At 35.2% G+C, this 17,182-nt stretch overlaps 1 protein-coding gene across 4 annotated transcripts; it reads right to left on the bottom strand.

Annotated features, from left to right (window-relative positions):
• Positions 1–10,888: 10,888 nt before the first annotated feature.
• Positions 10,889–16,825, bottom strand: LOC130737533 (peptidyl-prolyl cis-trans isomerase FKBP43-like). 4 transcript variants are annotated; one of them, XM_057589330.1, is made up of 13 exons: positions 16,660–16,825; positions 16,504–16,580; positions 16,178–16,410; positions 15,881–16,023; positions 15,441–15,786; positions 15,199–15,327; positions 14,485–14,649; positions 13,322–13,534; positions 11,798–12,071; positions 11,609–11,696; positions 11,494–11,535; positions 11,327–11,375; positions 10,889–11,240 (listed from the first exon to the last, which is right to left on the bottom strand). In XM_057589330.1, the coding sequence occupies exons 1-13, from the start codon at positions 16,670–16,672 to the stop codon at positions 11,159–11,161; spliced, it is 1,854 nt and encodes a 617-aa protein (XP_057445313.1). In that variant the 5' UTR covers positions 16,673–16,825; the 3' UTR covers positions 10,889–11,158. The 4 variants fall into 4 exon arrangements, with proteins under 4 accessions (XP_057445313.1, XP_057445316.1, XP_057445314.1 ...); XM_057589333.1 differs by having other exon boundaries at positions 15,441–15,780; XM_057589331.1 differs by having other exon boundaries at positions 13,322–13,531; positions 16,660–16,824.
• Positions 16,826–17,182: the final 357 nt, after the last annotated feature.

The raw sequence follows: 17,182 nt of genomic DNA, 5'->3' as shown, positions 1-17,182 counted from the left end.
ACCCCTACTGATTTATTGAGTCATTGTTTATTGAACTGTTGAGATAGCAGATATCGAATTGTTTATTAGAGCCTTGATAACATGCTATGTATATACCTTAGGGTAGGCAATACATAAATTACATGTAGATATACAACATATATATATATATATATACCCCCTTATTCTTCACATGTTGTTTGTATTATCTATTTTATTCCGTGAGTTGACCCTAGCGCCTTGGCTTTGTTTGTATGTTTGTGTTTGGGCGGTCGGCCTGCTGCCAGGCGTCCGTCAGTCGATTCGTGATGACTCGTCACTCGAGGAGGACCAGGAGCGTAATGATTATTACTGAAGCTTTCGACGAGGACCCGGACTGAATGCATGACCAGATGAGGGTCGATGATGGAAGCATAGGGTATGGGTGTTTAGAGCCTACTAAGGTTGGGTGTTAGTGTCATAGCTCTGAATCGTCATTTGTACTTTTGGGACAGGGTAGTTTCCGACAGATTGCTTTTCGGTGTGGTTCTCCGTTGATGGGAATCGCATGGTGTAGTCGGACGTAAGAAGTCTTTTTGGAAGCCGTTTTGGGCTGACTTACTTTTCGAAGGACTGTATTTATAAAACTTATGACTCTATTTATGAGTCGCACTTGTTTGCCGTTGGGCAACACTTTTAGTTACTTGATGTTACTTTCCGTCACTTGAGGACACTCGTGACGATGTTTTTAGTTGCAGCGAGGGCTGTGCTTGTATTGTATATTAATCGCTGTTAATCGCGATTGGGTTGAGTCTTTATTTCGACAAGTCTTTTTATTTAAACAAAAACGAAAAAAATACCTGCTTTTCCACTTTACTTTATTTTATTTTCGAGTTACTAAAGTGACGCCACCGAAATCGGGGTGTTACAAATTCTATAAAAGTCAAGGCATGGAGAACTTAAGGTACACATTAATCTATCCCATTTCTCAGTCCCTTAACCCACGTTCTGACCAGGTACCCCTCCAGGGCACGACGAACAGCGCAGCACCGTGGAGATCATCATTTCGCCACCCCCCTCGGAAGAGTTCTGCCGCTCCCCTCTCTCCCTACCCTTTTTCGGGTAGTCTTGGTCGGTTCCCCCGATCAATTGGCGTTGTTTGGTCTTGTTATGCCCGGTTGGGTTTGTACTCATTAGGTCTTTTATCTTCTTGGCACCTGAACCAATTAATTGGTCGAGGCACCAAAAGTCCTAAATTCCGTCGAGCACGTGCCCTGCTGAACACGGTCAAGCTCCAAAACCGTGTGAGTGGTTATGAAGCAACGTCGGGGGGGCAAAGTCCCACCCATCGAGCTGAAAGTCCCCTTCGAGTGTGTATATACATGCTTGACGAGAGCGGACACGAAGAAAAAATCCCTCGATCAACAAACACGGTTAAGGTCCATTGATGACCCTCCATTTGTCCTAGTTTTTCGGGTCATTTCTTTGTTTCTTTTGAGTCTTTTTCCTTGTCTCAAGTAGTGTTTCATGCTTTCTCATGCATTTTTATCTTTATTTGTGCATTTGCATTAGTTGGATAATTTAGTGGTTCCTTAGGGACTTTTTCATATTTTAGTACAGGTTTGGGTCTTTTAGCATTTGTCATTTGCCTAGGGTCTCTTGGGTAATTAAATAGTTGATATTATTGATATTTTTCCCTAGTGCTTTGATGAAGGTTTGCGGGTTATAACTGAAGAAGAAGGAAGATCAAGAGGTTTGGGTCTTGAAGAGTGCATTGAAGTGAATTGAATGAGTTTTCTAGCGTGCAATTGACGCTCGAGCGCCCCCTTTTGGTGCTCGAGCGCCACCACTTACAGTGGTTGGAGGCTGGCAAGAGGTGAATTGGCACTCGAGCGACCACAATTGGCGCTCGAGCGTCCTTAGTTACAGAGGCAAGGAAAGTGAGTGATCCTATATTGGCGCTCGAGTGTGGGCAATTGGCGCTCGAGCGCCTGGAGTGTCAGTGGCAGTTGGATGTTTTACAATCAATTGGCGCTCGAGCGTGGGCTATTGGCGCTCGAGCGCCCAGACTCGTTTTGAGTCTATAAATAGTTTTAGCTGTTTTCTTTTGAATAATCTTGAACATTTGCATAAGTTTAGAGCTGAGGTACATTATGGTGCTTGTGGGAGGTTTCCAGGGCTTTGTAACTCATGTTTGGCTAGTCCTCTTTTGCTTTGGGTTTTTGTAAAACTTATGATATTTTTTAGTTTTATTTTATATCTCTATTCATGTGATCTGAGTAAACCCTTGAATCTCATTTTATGAATTTCAATATAAGCTTGAATGCATGCATCAAAACAGATAGTATGAAACATAGTCGTGGAAATCACTTGAATGTCATTTATCTTTCATTCTATTGGTAGTTATCAATACACAATCGGATTCTTTGCAATGTTTACTAGTATGTTTGAGGATTTAAAAGAAAATGGCGAGAATCCTTCTAGAGATCAGTGTGTTCTAAAATAGTGTTCTTAACACACAGCGGAATAATTTGGATATATATATATATATAGTAAAAAATTGCATGGAAATTACATATCCAATTGTAGTTCCTGAAACTTGAAAGTTTTCTTCAAATGTATGAAGATTCTACACGTATCCACACCGAGATCAACATTTGCTATCAACTCTCTGCCAATGGAACCAGAAAAAGTTGAACCAGAATTTCCCAATCACAAACTCTTTTTGTGTTTGTATATAGCAATAATAAAGAGAGAATGATTTGTGTCAATGAAGCAAAACAGTAATTCACTCCCTCTTAGAAACAATTGTAGCTGTGATGTTTGGTGTTTGTCTAAGGAGCAGGGGCTTATATAACGGTGGAAAGTAACTTCCACGTGCCTTTTCATCGACATATAGTTACACCTTATTTGCTACTTTAAAAATAATTCTATATTATTCTTGTATTTTGAAATTTGTAACAGAATGACTATGTCATATAAATTTAAAACTGTTACAATAATTCTAGAAGATTATTTATTTAATATTTAAATTCTTGGTGCTAGCAAAGAATTAAAATAATGTTCCATATAATTATTTATTTGATAAAATTAAAATCTCTAATTTAATTATCAAATAATATAATTATTTAGCAAAGATTGAGACACTTGTTTGTGTGTGACCCTGTAGGTTCAATACTAAACTGGTAGTAAATTAATCTAATTAATTCACTAATTAAGGTTGGCGTCTAGCAAAACTCCTTAACGACCAGATAGCATGAAGTAACATATTTTACTTTCAAGAACCGCTAGAAGATTATTTAAAATATTTCCTCTCATCACTACAGCTCTGGCTAACTCTAAAGTATGATATAAATGTCAAATTTTAATAAGTTGCCACAATGACTTAAGAAACTTTTTTCTTCATTTATTCTAATACATTGGCCAAGGTCTTTACTAGAGCTCAAACTCATTACCGAGATTTGATGGATTTCATCTTGATTAACCATTAATTCTACAAGCATTTAATCATACCCAATATTCATTCAAATATCGTCCCAGGGCATTATGTGTCTGAAATGAAAGTATGATAAATAACTTGCTAATTACTATGACAATTTCAGGTCAAATGAAACTATTTCATTTCTTCTTGAGAACTTCCTATTGACAATTTAAGGTAATTTTAACCATTAGGAATTTTTCAATTGAGTTAGTTCACTGATCATATTCACATATATGTATCATCTATATGTTAATTTAATAAATGAAATATATTATTATTTATCCAATAAATACCATCACACATATCTTGATCTATCCGAGTCATTGATGTTCAATTCTCAATGATTCTACGATCAAGAACAGTTTTGAATAAAAATATAAAAGACAAACTTCTCATTATCCTAATTTCTACTATAACTAGCGTTTTTACCCTGTGCGTTGCACGGCGAATATGGATCTCATTATTTAGACACGTATTAATGAATTAAAAAATGAAAAAAAAATGAGCATTCAACCAAACAAAATCAATCACAATGAGTATCACACAACTTGCGAAATTTGACAAAAACTTCATATATATTTAATCTAAGTATTTTTAAAATTATGAAAATATACTTAAATTAGATGAAACTTTTTCCTTATACCAACATTTAATGCATTACAATTTGACAATTAAAAATGTAGGGAAAATTAATAACTATTTTTCAAAAACTCAAAAGGCTACATAAGGTTTATACCTATAAGGAATGACGTATCAACATCCTTATACATTATATCACAAAGTGGAACGAAAGAGTATGGAGTTAAGTTGATAGCCTTGTTAGGAACCAATCGTACATATGTATGAATATCAAAGTTGATCTTGAATGGATGCGAGGTTGGACGAAAATCACGACTGCTTTCACCAACACCAAAGAATGAAATATAATATACGCGTCCTTCTGTCTTTAAAAAGTAAATAAACTAAGAGATTTATGAATGCATTCCAAAAATTACATTAAAATCGAGTGATTAAAAAAAAAAGTGTTATACCTTGTCATCCATAAGAATCATGTCCATTGAAAAAAGTAGCTTTGAGCCATATAAGCTCGGACTTAGCCATAAACGATTGACTTTCGCAACAATTGTCCAGGACTCTTTGGATGCATCGATTTTGGCGAGATCTTCGATTCTTGAAGCCATCAGAAGAAATGTTAATTTCAAATATATCAAGTGCTGGAAAATTGATGGAATGATGGAGGAGATATGTTACATAAGGGGTATATATAGTTGAAATTAGGGTTAATTCTGACTAAAGGTGAACAGAATATTCTATTTTCCCAAATAGAATATGTATTTTTAATTCAAAAACAGTTTTATTTGGCACGGGTGAAAATCAAAGTGTATTAATTAGTATAGGTACATAGTTCGTACAATTTGGTACATACAACTTATGATTTTGGTAAAATGTCAATAATTTAAAAATCGCATGAAATTTGGCTAAAAATTATCTGTAGACATATGATTTGTCATATTTAATGTTTGATTGTTCCCAAAGTCATATGACTTGTGATATATGCTAAACATTATACACCTGCATTAATTGTTTAAAACGTCAATTTGAAGGAAATTATATAAGGAATTTGAAGGAAATAAATAGTTAATTTCGAATAGTAATTTCCTTAAATAGATAGCTAATTAATTTAATAAGTAATTAATTATTTAAAGCATTTTTTTTCATTTTAGAAAAGGAAATTATTTCAAAATATATGTGCACAGATTCACGTCATTAATTAATTTATATAAGGAAATTGAAGGAATTAATGAATTAATTTTGAATATTAATTTCCTAAAATAAATAATCAATGTATTAAAATTTACTTAATTATTTTACATGGTGTTTTTTTTAAAAGCTATCTATAGCAATAATTGACTGGAAAAACGAAATAATTCCTGCATTAAAATATAATTAATTGTTTTAAATGGGGTTTTAAAAAAGAAAACGAACACAACTTTTATTCTAATTTAGCATTTATTAGATCTTTTATAAGTTGACTACAAATTACTATAATTAAGTTGTTTATGTAAGGAAATTGAAGGAAATTAAAAATTAATTTCGAATAGTAATTTCCTTAAATAGATAGCTTTTGAATTTAATAAGTAATTAATTTTTAAAACGTTTTTTTTTTCATTTTAAAAAAGGAAATTATTTCAAAACATATTTGCAGAGATTCACGTCATTAATTAATTTATATAAGAAAATTGAAGGAATTAATGAATTAATTTCGAATATTAATTTCCTAAAATAAATAATCAATGCATTAAAATTTACTTAATTATTTTACATGGGGTTTTAAAAAAAAGACTTAATTGCAATTTTAGTCCCCGACGTTCACTAAAACCACGATTTTAGTCCCTCACTAAATTTAATTACAAGAATAATCTCCCACGTTCACATTTGTTTGTAACGTTAGTCTTTCTGTTAAACTATTAACGGAAGGTGCTTATGTGGCAAGTCTTTGTAGATGTGGCACTGCCACTGGAGAGAGACGCACATGCCTCTTCATGTGCAAAAAAAAAAACCAAAACCCAGAAAGAAAGATGATGTTTCTTCATCATCTTCATCTTCTTCAACAAACTTTATCATCATAATCTTCATCTTGATCTAGGAATTCAAGGTGAATCAAACCCAAAACCCATCGTTACACCTAAAGTTCAAAGGATCAAAGGCCACCAAAATCCCCTCTTGTTGTTGAATCAAACCCAGCCCACCCAGAAAAGAGGGAAATCACAGGGGAAGAAGATGAAGTTGAAACCCATAATCTGATTTTTTTCTCAGAAATCTTTCCAGAAACCATTAATTCGAAACAATCAAAAGAAAAAGGGGAAGATGATAAAGCTAAAACACATAATCTGATTTTTTTTCGAGAAACTCTAGATTCGAATCAATCAACAGAAGGAGGGGAACAAGATGAAGCTAAAACCAGAATAATTTTTTTTTCAGAAACCATAAATTCGAAATAATAAAAGAAATAAGGGAAGATGATGAAGCAAAACGCGGAATCTAAATTTAGTTTTGGGATGGTTCCATCTTGAAGTTACAAATCTAATCCCAAACCCATCTTCACATATCAATCAACGCCTCCAGTCCCAACGGTCTCACTGTCAACATCGCTGCACCGTCTTCATCATCAACACAAAAGAACAACCAGGGGGTGAGGGTCGATGGAAGGGGGTTTACGAAAGTGAGTGAGGGTCGATCGCACAGGGATTTGCGTCGCGGGTGAGGGTCGATGGCGGAGAAGCAGGTTTCAGATATGGTTGAATTTGGATTTCATATATGGGTTTTCACTATTTCTTGATGAAGATTGCGTTATGTTACTGAGAGTGCTTTCAAAAGATGGAAGAGGAATGGAATAAGAATGAGAAGAAAAAAGGAAGAAGAAAAAGAGAGATATCCAGAAACAAACCAGATCTCACCCTTTTTTTTCATTATTTCAGATTTGGGAAAATGGGTTCAAAGGAGAGTCACGTGACTCCCATGTGCCTCCCTCTCTCTACAATGACACTTCTACGTAAGCTTTCAGACACCACATAAGCTTCTTTTGTTAAAAAATAGACGGTCGGACCAACGTTGCAAACGGCATGTAACGTCAGGGACTATTCATGTAATTAAATTAGGTTGGGGACTAAAATCGTGGCTTTAGTAAACGTCAGGGACCAAAGTTGTAATTAAGCACAAAAAAACGATTATAGCAATAATTGACTGGAAAAACGAAATAATTCCTGCATTAAAATGTCTAACCTCGTAAAGATTTAAATTAGGCTTAAAAAGGTGGAGGATATTTAGGCAAAAAAAAGTGGATCACACCCCAAAATAAGTCAATTCAATTAATTAATGTTCTTCCAATACTTTTCACAAAAACGTGAATTTATGTTTGAATTATCAACCATAGCTAAAGCAACGCACGGTGATTAGTTTTCCTAATATGTCCGTTTGTGAAATTGAAGGCTTAATTCATAAATGCATTGACTAATTCCCACTCTGAACAATTTTTCTGTTTCTTTTGCAACTATGGCCTTTTAATTGATTCATTGTTGTGGGCTTTTGGTTGATCCATAGCTCCTTTATAGTGGGTTGTGCATGAATTCTACTTTGGAGAAACCATTTAATAGGGGACAAAGAATCAAAATTGTAGGGAAATTGGTTTGTATAATTAATTTGTGAAACTTTCTCTGGCTGTGACACTTGTAAGCCAGAGAAAGAGGTGGGAGGAAAATCATTCTGGGAATGTCATATGTTAATTTTTTGTGGATAAGGATTTTCTTTTAATAAGTATATAGATAACAAGTCTCTAAATTTTATTCAAGGACCTTATCGTAAAATCTAGTTAACTAAATAATAAATATGATACAAAATAAATAAATACAATTACTTTAATCGTAATTAATGATAGATTGGGTCTTGGACATATAAATATATAAATATATTTCCAACAATCAGCTCCTAGATGCTTTCAGTTCCTTCAACAGAATTTTATAATTTCAACAATCCTTGACAAGGTCTTACAAACTTGGTGAGATATAGTTTCTTAATTTACATCATCATAGCAGATTAAGGACTAAATTGAAGTTTTTCAAACTTTCCCAACGTTTAAATGCCACGTGAGCTTCAGCTTTTACAAAAAATAAAATCCAACTCAGCCTCAACCTTTCGTTAATGTCTGTCTCTTTTTTTAACTCGGGGACTAACTTGAATGGTTTTTGCCACATTCAGGGACCGTAGAAGACATTTTAGAAGTTTAGGGACCAACTTGAAGGCGGGTGACACATTCAAGGACAAACTTGGCTATTTACCCATAATGTATGATTGAAGGTTGTTGCAGAGATCGCAAAGTCGGTAAAGCCCTTGAAACTCAAAGTTTGAATTGCTTGAAGATATGCCCCAAAAGGGACATGTTACGAAATTTAAACCTATATGCACTTCTTAAAAAAAAACGTATCCACCAAGGTTGATCTTTTTCTCATTCCCAATTTTGGAGGATCTACTCTAATTGTTGTGCATCCAAACCTTGAAGGTCACTCTGGACATGCCAATGCCATCAAAATTTCTAGGTCAGACCTTCCTCTGCTCTCTGCAATCTCCAACCCAATTTCGCGGAGAACTCGAGCATCTTCCCCTTCTGATCTTCGCTGAATTTGATCATGCACCTCTTCTTCTTGCTCAGATTCTCTATTCCCGCCCCTTTGTCGGGATTTCCAAGGGCGCACATGCGACGGCTCCGATTATTTTTTGTCGTGGAGGTGGTGGGAGGGTGGGAAATGATGAGAGAGCGGCAGTGAAGAGCGACTTACCACAGAGAAGATGAGTCCATGTTCTTGCTGAGGAAGACGACCACAAATCATTGAGGAAGATAACGGGGAAATATTGTTTGCTCTTGCAGAGCCATAGGGGATACAGTTTCAAGAGAAAGAGAGGAAATCCACGATAGAGCCCCGGATTTTATGAGACTTGGGTTGACACATGGATTAGAAAAAAGCTCCTTTTTTCAAGGCTCCTCAAAATATATTTTTCTAAAAAGTTACTGTTAGCATTTTTCTTCAATAAAAATAAAGAATTTCTAGTGAAATATGTTTAGCCCAATTTTACCTTAAAATTGACTTTTAAGTCAAAAATAAGCTGGATCAAACACTACCTTAATCATAATGATAAAATTTTAAACTCCTTATCATTTCCTAACATTCAAACACTTACAGCACTTTAAAAATGCAGTGACTATTTTTTTATGGCAACAACGGTGATTGGTGAACACTGAGGTGTCCAAACACCCATTTTGTGGCGGTCTTAAACCGCCACAAAGTGGAAACTATGCACACACAAAAAAACACGTATTTTGGTGGTTTTAAACCGCCACTAAAGTAGATGTCGTATATGTTTAGCACTATTGCGTGGTCCATCAATCGTTTTTTCTTTTTTTTTTGAAATAGATCATAACATTATATTAAATTGTGGGCATAGAAGCCAAAATATCCGATGTTACAAGAGAATCAACCTGGGGGGGACTTCCTCTAACCACACGCTATCGGCGTTAGGAGGAAGCATTCCTGGGAAAAAAGTATGTGACACCATTGTCATTACGACGAACAAAAACAACAAAAATAAAATCAAAAGGACGACAAAACCGAAAGCAATCATCAAGAATGGTAAATAGATAATTCCTCTCATCTGGAGGTTTTTTCCACATATGAAAGAGCTTGAGACAATCTAACTCAAAACAAACTCGCTTGAAGGGACGCTGCACATGATCCGTTGCAGCTGCAAGGACCAATCATTATGTTGGGCAAACAAATGAGATGGTTTAAAACAGGGGGATAAAACTCCACATTGAGCTAAAGAGTCAACCATAAGTGGACCAGAAACACATCTTCCACCCAAAACCTTAAGGCAATGGGTGTATGGGTCCTCACACTTATAAACCGCTCAAATTTATCCTTATTTTCAAATGTGAGACTTACTCGCACTTGAATTCCCAACACATTCCCATACATGCACCTGAATCAGCCACCATTTTTGTTATGGCAAAGGGATGCGGCATTTTAAAAGGTGATTTGTAAATTTTACATTTCACATTTTAAAGTGTGATAGTTAAAAGAATACATACCCCATTTTTAAAGTGCCTAAAACCATTATCTAGGCATTGCCACTCACATATTTAATATTTGGCAAAAGTCAATCACTAACATAGACAATACTCAACATTTTTATTCTACCGCAAACAAATTTACGGCATATAAAAAAAATCATTTTTGCATTTCGCATTTCAGTTTACGATACATATAGATCGTGTCTTTAACATACTGTAAATAGTAAATGCGGTAGGTAACTAGGTATTACAAAAAGTAATCCCGCATTTTTGGTTCGTGGTATGTAACATTTCTTAGTTTAATTTGCGGAATGTGAATTTCAACGATTACATTTTTTAAGAGTGGTGACATAAAACAAAAAACTGTTCAGTAAAATAATCTTTAGAACTATTTTTCAGAATGAAATCGGAATAAATTAGGATGCAAGTAGAAGTAGAGGGATTGCCTTAAAATATAGAAAGCCTCCGGTGAAGAAATTGAAATTTGAATTACGTGGAGAATACAGACTCTATCAATAGAAAGCCTCACTTCACATGTCGTGGGAAATGCCTCCATGAAGCAACTGGGATGAGGAATGCGTCAACAGTAACAAGCATGGCCACCAGCCATGGTTGCAGCAAGAAATGTGTGTTCAATGCTTGGACGACATATTAGGATGCTTGACCAGTAAAAGTAATTTGTACACTGTTTCAATCAAACCTTTATAAATAAGTCCTTACCATTTACCATAAGTTATGCCTCAGACTTCAAAGAAAAGTTTATTTTAAAGTTCTTGACCTATTGATGTATATCAAAATAATATCAGGTCTAACAGCTCAAAATAGTATGAGGTCTAACAAATTCTGTTAGATATGCCAAACTCGTGAGTGACTAGTCATTAGATGTTTACTTAGTTCAATCTGGTATCTGAAAGAAGCAAAACAAGAGATTTGGCTGCCCTAGTCAATATATACAATCTTCACTACACCAAAAAATTAATCACATCGATGGCTAAATCACCGAAGATACAACAAAAAACTGTTATCATATAGTTCAATCCGGTTTTTGACCGACTCAGATTTTTTTTTCCCATGCACCCAAAACATTCCAGCCACAATCAGTACACTTTAACCAGCTCGAAATCATACACCAACCAAGAATCTGGTGGTATTGTGGCACCGTGTCCATCACTCCCAAACCTGAAATATGCAGAGAAGGTTAAAGGGACCCCAAATAAGAAATTAGAGCATAAAAAATTATGTTACACATGAATTCAATCACATACGCCATTGATGGTGGAATTACAACTCTTCTTTTTTCTCCAACTCGCATGCCTGAGGACAATGAATATAATTATGTACATATATGCGCATTTCAATAGTAAGAACATATTTCAATAAAAAAAAAACTGAATAAGGGAAAAAAACAAGGATCAAATGTCTAAATGACTACCTTCAAGGCCAACATCCCAACCCTTTATAACTTCTCCTTTACCTGCAAAAGGTAATGCACATAAGAATACAAGAGCCATATCCATGTAACTGAAGGTTTTTGCAAATGGGGTTACCAAGGCGAAATTTGAAAGGAGCTTGGTCAGCATTTGACTCAAATACTGCCCCACTTTCTTTCAGCTTTCCAGTGTAATTGATGCTGATCTGCAACCAAAAGATACTTAATCAAACCAAATTTGCTATTGTTTTTGTTCGACTTCATATAGGCAGTCACCAAATTATTTTAAATCATTTAAAAGAACTACCTTTTTCCTTAATGCAGCAATTTTGCCATCTTTTGTCCCAGTCTCTAGCTCTTGAATAACAAGTCCATTTGACAATGTTCTTACTTGGGAAGGCTTTGCATCAGCTATCTTGTTTCCATCCTCTTTCAGCATCTCATTACTCTGCTCAACAGATACAGGCATATCAGAATTTACAACTTCCCCCTGACTTCTACTCTTCTTTTTCCTTTTCTTGACTTTTCTATCCTCAGACTGATTTCCATCAGGAAAGTCAAGAGCACCATCGTCTACAGTCCTGCATCAGAAGTATTAACTAAGATGATTTCACAAAGTAGGTTAAAGTATGTCCCCATTGTCCACCTTGCATAATGTCTCAAATAATAAAATGTGAATGGAACAGTTCATAAAGTTAAGGATTTGCAAGAATGATAAAAGTAAGGTACAAATTAAAGGTGCTCTCTACTGACAACTTGAATTATGAAAATGCCATAAAAGGATTAGTTTCTTGGCACCAAACAGCTAAACCAGAAAATTTTGGATTGATACTGACCAAGAAAAAACCCTTGCTTCTTAAATGTATTCCAAAGCAAAGAATCATAACTCGTGCAATAGTTTGTATCTGTGATAAGGCAATTCTTCTATTATTTTGCTAATTCACAAGAGAGGTTAATGTGAGTCCTTGTCCCCAAGACTTTTAGATTAGAATAGCAGTCTCTCTTCAATTGCATATTGATCTATATACCTACTACCCTTTCAAACTCTCATGACAAAAAAAAGTTAAAAAACTAAATAATGACAAGCATCACAGCATTTGAAACTTGCAGCGAGATCATAGGACTTCTGTATACCTCATTATTCTGTCATAAAATATGTTACAGTATCTTACAAAATTACATTATTCTTAGGACTGGTTTCCATTCATCTGAAGTTCTCATATATCATTATTGGTTTCCTTAGTTAATTAGGATTAACAGTCTATTATTAATATAAAGATGTATTAGTCCACTGTCTTTTGTAGTAACATCCAAGAAACCATTCACCTCAATATTGATATACTTCTATTATTTCTTGTTGTCCTAGCTCTTTATCCCTAAAAGACTAACCCTATAACTTCAACAATTTGATTTAATATTCTAGCTAATACTACTATTAACAAGATACTTCTTCTCATCCTTGTTAGTTGCTACTTTTTCCCTCTATTTAGTTTTCTTTAGCTATTATTATTTTTCATTGTCCTCAAGATGTATAACAAGATTTACAGCTTCATTCAAAATGATTTTTTTAATTTTAGAGATATTATTTGTCAGATGCTGCTAACATGAAGGAGATTTACAAGATTTACTACTTGTTGTGGCGTATAACAAGATTTAATACTTGTGGTGAGAAAGTTTAAACTAGTTTATTGTTCACTAGTTTACCAAGAAGATTTAACTAACCAATTCATAGTTCACTATTTTACACTCGTTCAATTTTAGCAATGAAGCACTTGTGAGTGTTCAGTATTATCTCGTATCAAAAGCATAAACCAAACAAATCTATGCTTACTTTTCATCCGTTCCTTCAGGAATCTTATGAATCAGATTATCTGACTCTTTTGGATCTCCTTTGTCATCTTGGCTAATATCTTCATGGCATTCATTGTTACCTTCAAGATGTGAATCTTTGTTTTCCTTCTCCTTCTTTTTCCTCTTAGGCGTCTTATCTCGGTCCATTTCAACGCAGGGCAATGCAACAATTGCTGAGATCTTAACATCCCTGCTAATTTGCTAAAGCATATCAGATAACAAAAATTATTTATTTTCACTTGTCAAATAACCACTTTATCCCAAAAGCTTAAGCTCTTGGGTAAGGGTCACATTAATGGTTTTATATTATATTCTAACACGCCCCCTCACGCAAGAGCCCTTTGGGCTTGAAGCGTGGATAAATGCACAGGCCCACCTACCATGTGCTTAATTAAATTCCACTTTTAATTAGAAAGTGAGGGGAGCAAGGATCGAACTCTAGACCTCTCAGTCATAGAGGCTCTGATACCATGTCAAATAACCACTTTATCCCAAAAGCTTAAGCTCTTGGGTAAGGGTCACATTAATGGTTTTATATTATATTCTAACATCACTTTTTGACAGGATCTAACACAATTTTACACAGGGAAAACGGAAGTGGAGAAACATGTAGCAATGTTTTGGAGGAAGGACAGTTTCAGAGCATGAAAGTAAGAACAGAAATTTATTTGAGAGGGATTTCTTCTCAAGCTTTCCTTCTTTTAGCATTGGATTTGGAGGGATTCATATGATATTCAATTGTGAAATGACAGACTGACTATGAAAGTAATTTGAAAATTTGATTCACATATCTACTGCCTAAGGGTGGGAAAGAACACCACAGTGCTAACAAAGATTGCAGAAAACACAGTTTCAAGCACAAAATACATAATAGATTGGGAGATATTCAAAGGGAGACATTATTTCAAACAGAATATAATTTCTACTCAACTATGGATAGGTCTTTATTCACTTAATAACTTATATTAGGGAGGCCAGCCTAATTTTCCCTTGCTAATATAAGCACGATTTCAGGTGTTTCTGTTGCATCAACACATATGTTTCTGTCAATTGCTGTTGCATATGTCCAGGGCATAAAGTTATTGTACAAAATACAAGTACTACCAGAATATATAAACAGTAGTTAGTTAAAGCAAAACTCACTCGTTAACTGTATCCTGATCATTGTTCTCATCTGGATGCTTATTACGATAAGCAATAACAAACGTTTCCTCCTTTGAACAGCCTTTCCTTTTTTTCTTTGGTTTTTCATCCTGTCCTTGACCGACCTCAGCAGAAGGTAGTATTTCAATCATAGTTTCAGTTTCCCTGCTTGATTGAAGACAAAAATATCAACAACCGAACCAGAAACTTTTGCAAATAACAAAATAAAAGGGAGTACACATAAAGGCATTGTTAGCTCTTCTTTCCAGAACATTGTCTTTGACATTTCAGAGTGAATTTTAGCACATGCAGCACACAAAAGGAGAACCACCTTACATTCCAAATAGCATTTGCCAAAATTAACTTCTCAAATTAAAACTATTTGTTTAGGATTGTCAACAATATTATTTGATTTTGAGAATATGAAGCGTGTCTTGGGGAAAAAAAATGAGGTATGAGAGGAAGAGGCTTTTTGGCAAGGGCTATAAACAGCAACCTGCCCATCCTCAATTTCTGCTAAATCAAGAACCAAAAATTCTTGAGATTGATATTTTATGGCATTTATATAATTATAACAGCATAATTCACCAAATTAGTATAACATGTTATCCTATGAAAAACTAACATATTATTGATCAAGAACAGTTTCTTATAATAAACATCCGTGTAAATGTATGTGCAGTTCTAGAGTAAAAAAAGGACAGGATCACTCACTTATCATCACTATGATACTGTTGTGTTTCATTCTCTTCTTCCTTCCCCTTTGATTTTAAATTGTTTACATCACCAACATCCAGACCATTGCAAGGACCTACCAAGTTGTTTGATAGTACAGCTTCCCTGCTTAACATAATTTATGAACAAAGTCAATAATAAATAATAGTTTAATACCAAAAACTAACAATGAGAAAAGCAAGCATGTATTTGAACAATGATTGAGAATTGAGAAGAGACACCTAGGCATCTGAATGGTCTCAGTTGAGAAGAGACACCTAGACACGCATTTCCGATTATCAGTGTCAGTTTCACAATCTGTTTTGGTAATAGTATTTCCACCATCTTTACCAGCATCACCTGCTCCTTTATCAACACTATCATCCATTTCCTGGTCTGAGGCCCTTCCAGAGGCTTTATTCTTGTAAAAAGATGAAATAGGCAGGATGTCTTCATTATCAATATCCTTGAATTGGTCATGCAAACTGTTTTCATCATCGGAACCCACTGTCTGGTACTTCTTCCTCAGCCGTCTACGGCTGCCTTTCCTACCTTTTGATCTGCTATCAAAAGAAGCTCCCTCTGCAGCTATCACAATAAAAAACAAGCAAATAATTGAGATTACTGAGGAATTCAAAATTGGTTTGCTTGTCGAGGGATAAACATCAATATTGGAACATGCCTTTGTTGGAAATAGGAGAAGGTGGAAAAACTTCTGGATCATTGTCATCATCAATAAAACTATCCTCATAGGTGTCATCATCTTCATCATTGTTCCCAGATTTCTCTGACTCTGTGTTTGCAATATCTACCCCATATGATTCCCTTTCAGTTGTGGTGAAGGAAAAACAGACCAAGAAAAAAAGTTATGGATGTCTAATTATATTCTATGTTTAGAAAGGCATGCTATTCAAGTAAGTATTATTAGAAGCAAATGGTAACAAGGAAAAGGCATAAGAAAAAACAAAAGCAAGGATACGAATCGTCAGCGACATTGGTATATGGGGCAGGGGCAAGATAATAACCGCAGAGATGAATACTGCGAGGGCCAATAACAGAGAAAGTAACATTTTCAACTTCGTGGAGCTCGAAATTGAGTTGCAATGACTCGGTGTGTCCAGGGTAGAGAGAGCACACGTACACAGGGCTCTTATCTCCCACATTACACTGCAACGTGCTTTTTGCGTTTGCAGTGCCAAACCCCAAAGTGCCCTAAGAATGGATGCAGTAATGTTAACTAACTAAAGGTAAGAAGAAAGTATGAGTAATCAATGGAATCGAATCGTATTACTGTATTAGTATTACCATCGAAATGTGGAGGCGGCGACCTTTGGAGTCATCGCATTTGTGAGTAAAGGGCTTTCCGGGTTTTACTTCAATTCCTGCAATCACAAATTGTTGGTGTGTGTATCGTATGTTTGAGAGATCAGAACAAAATGAATGCAGAAACGATTCACTTACCCCAAAACGCCATCGTCACGCAACGCAACACACCGCCGTTACTCTAAAACCCTGAGCGCTCACAAATCTATTTTACTCTCAAAAGTACCGCAAACCAAGGTAAAGCTGTAAAACCCTAAACCTGGAGCGCCAATGTTTCGCGCCTCTTTTATTTTACACTCATACCGAGTTTCCTTCAAGAGTAAATACATTGAATAACCAAACACCACTTTATAAGAATATGAAGAGCCTAAATAGAAAGGGTTAAAATATATAACAGTCCCTGAACTTTGAACGAAATCTGAAAACCGTCCCTCGCCGGAAAATTATCTGAAATCCGTCCTCGTACTATCAAAAAAAAAATTGACCCATCCCTCCGGCCGCCTTAGCTCCGGCAAGAGCCCTTTTTTTATTTTTACCCATCCCTGAACTTGGAGCCAAATCTGACAATCGTCCCTTTTTATTTTTATTTTTTAAAATTAAAATTCCCTAATTTCTAAGAATTAAATCTACCTAATTTGAAAATTCCCTAATTTGAAATCTA

This window comes from Lotus japonicus, chromosome 2 (genome assembly GCF_012489685.1).
Source record: "Lotus japonicus ecotype B-129 chromosome 2, LjGifu_v1.2".
Classification (NCBI taxonomy): domain Eukaryota; kingdom Viridiplantae; phylum Streptophyta; class Magnoliopsida; order Fabales; family Fabaceae; genus Lotus; species Lotus japonicus.
Note: the sequence above shows the minus strand (reverse complement) of the source record. Positions and strands in the feature narration are given on the sequence as shown.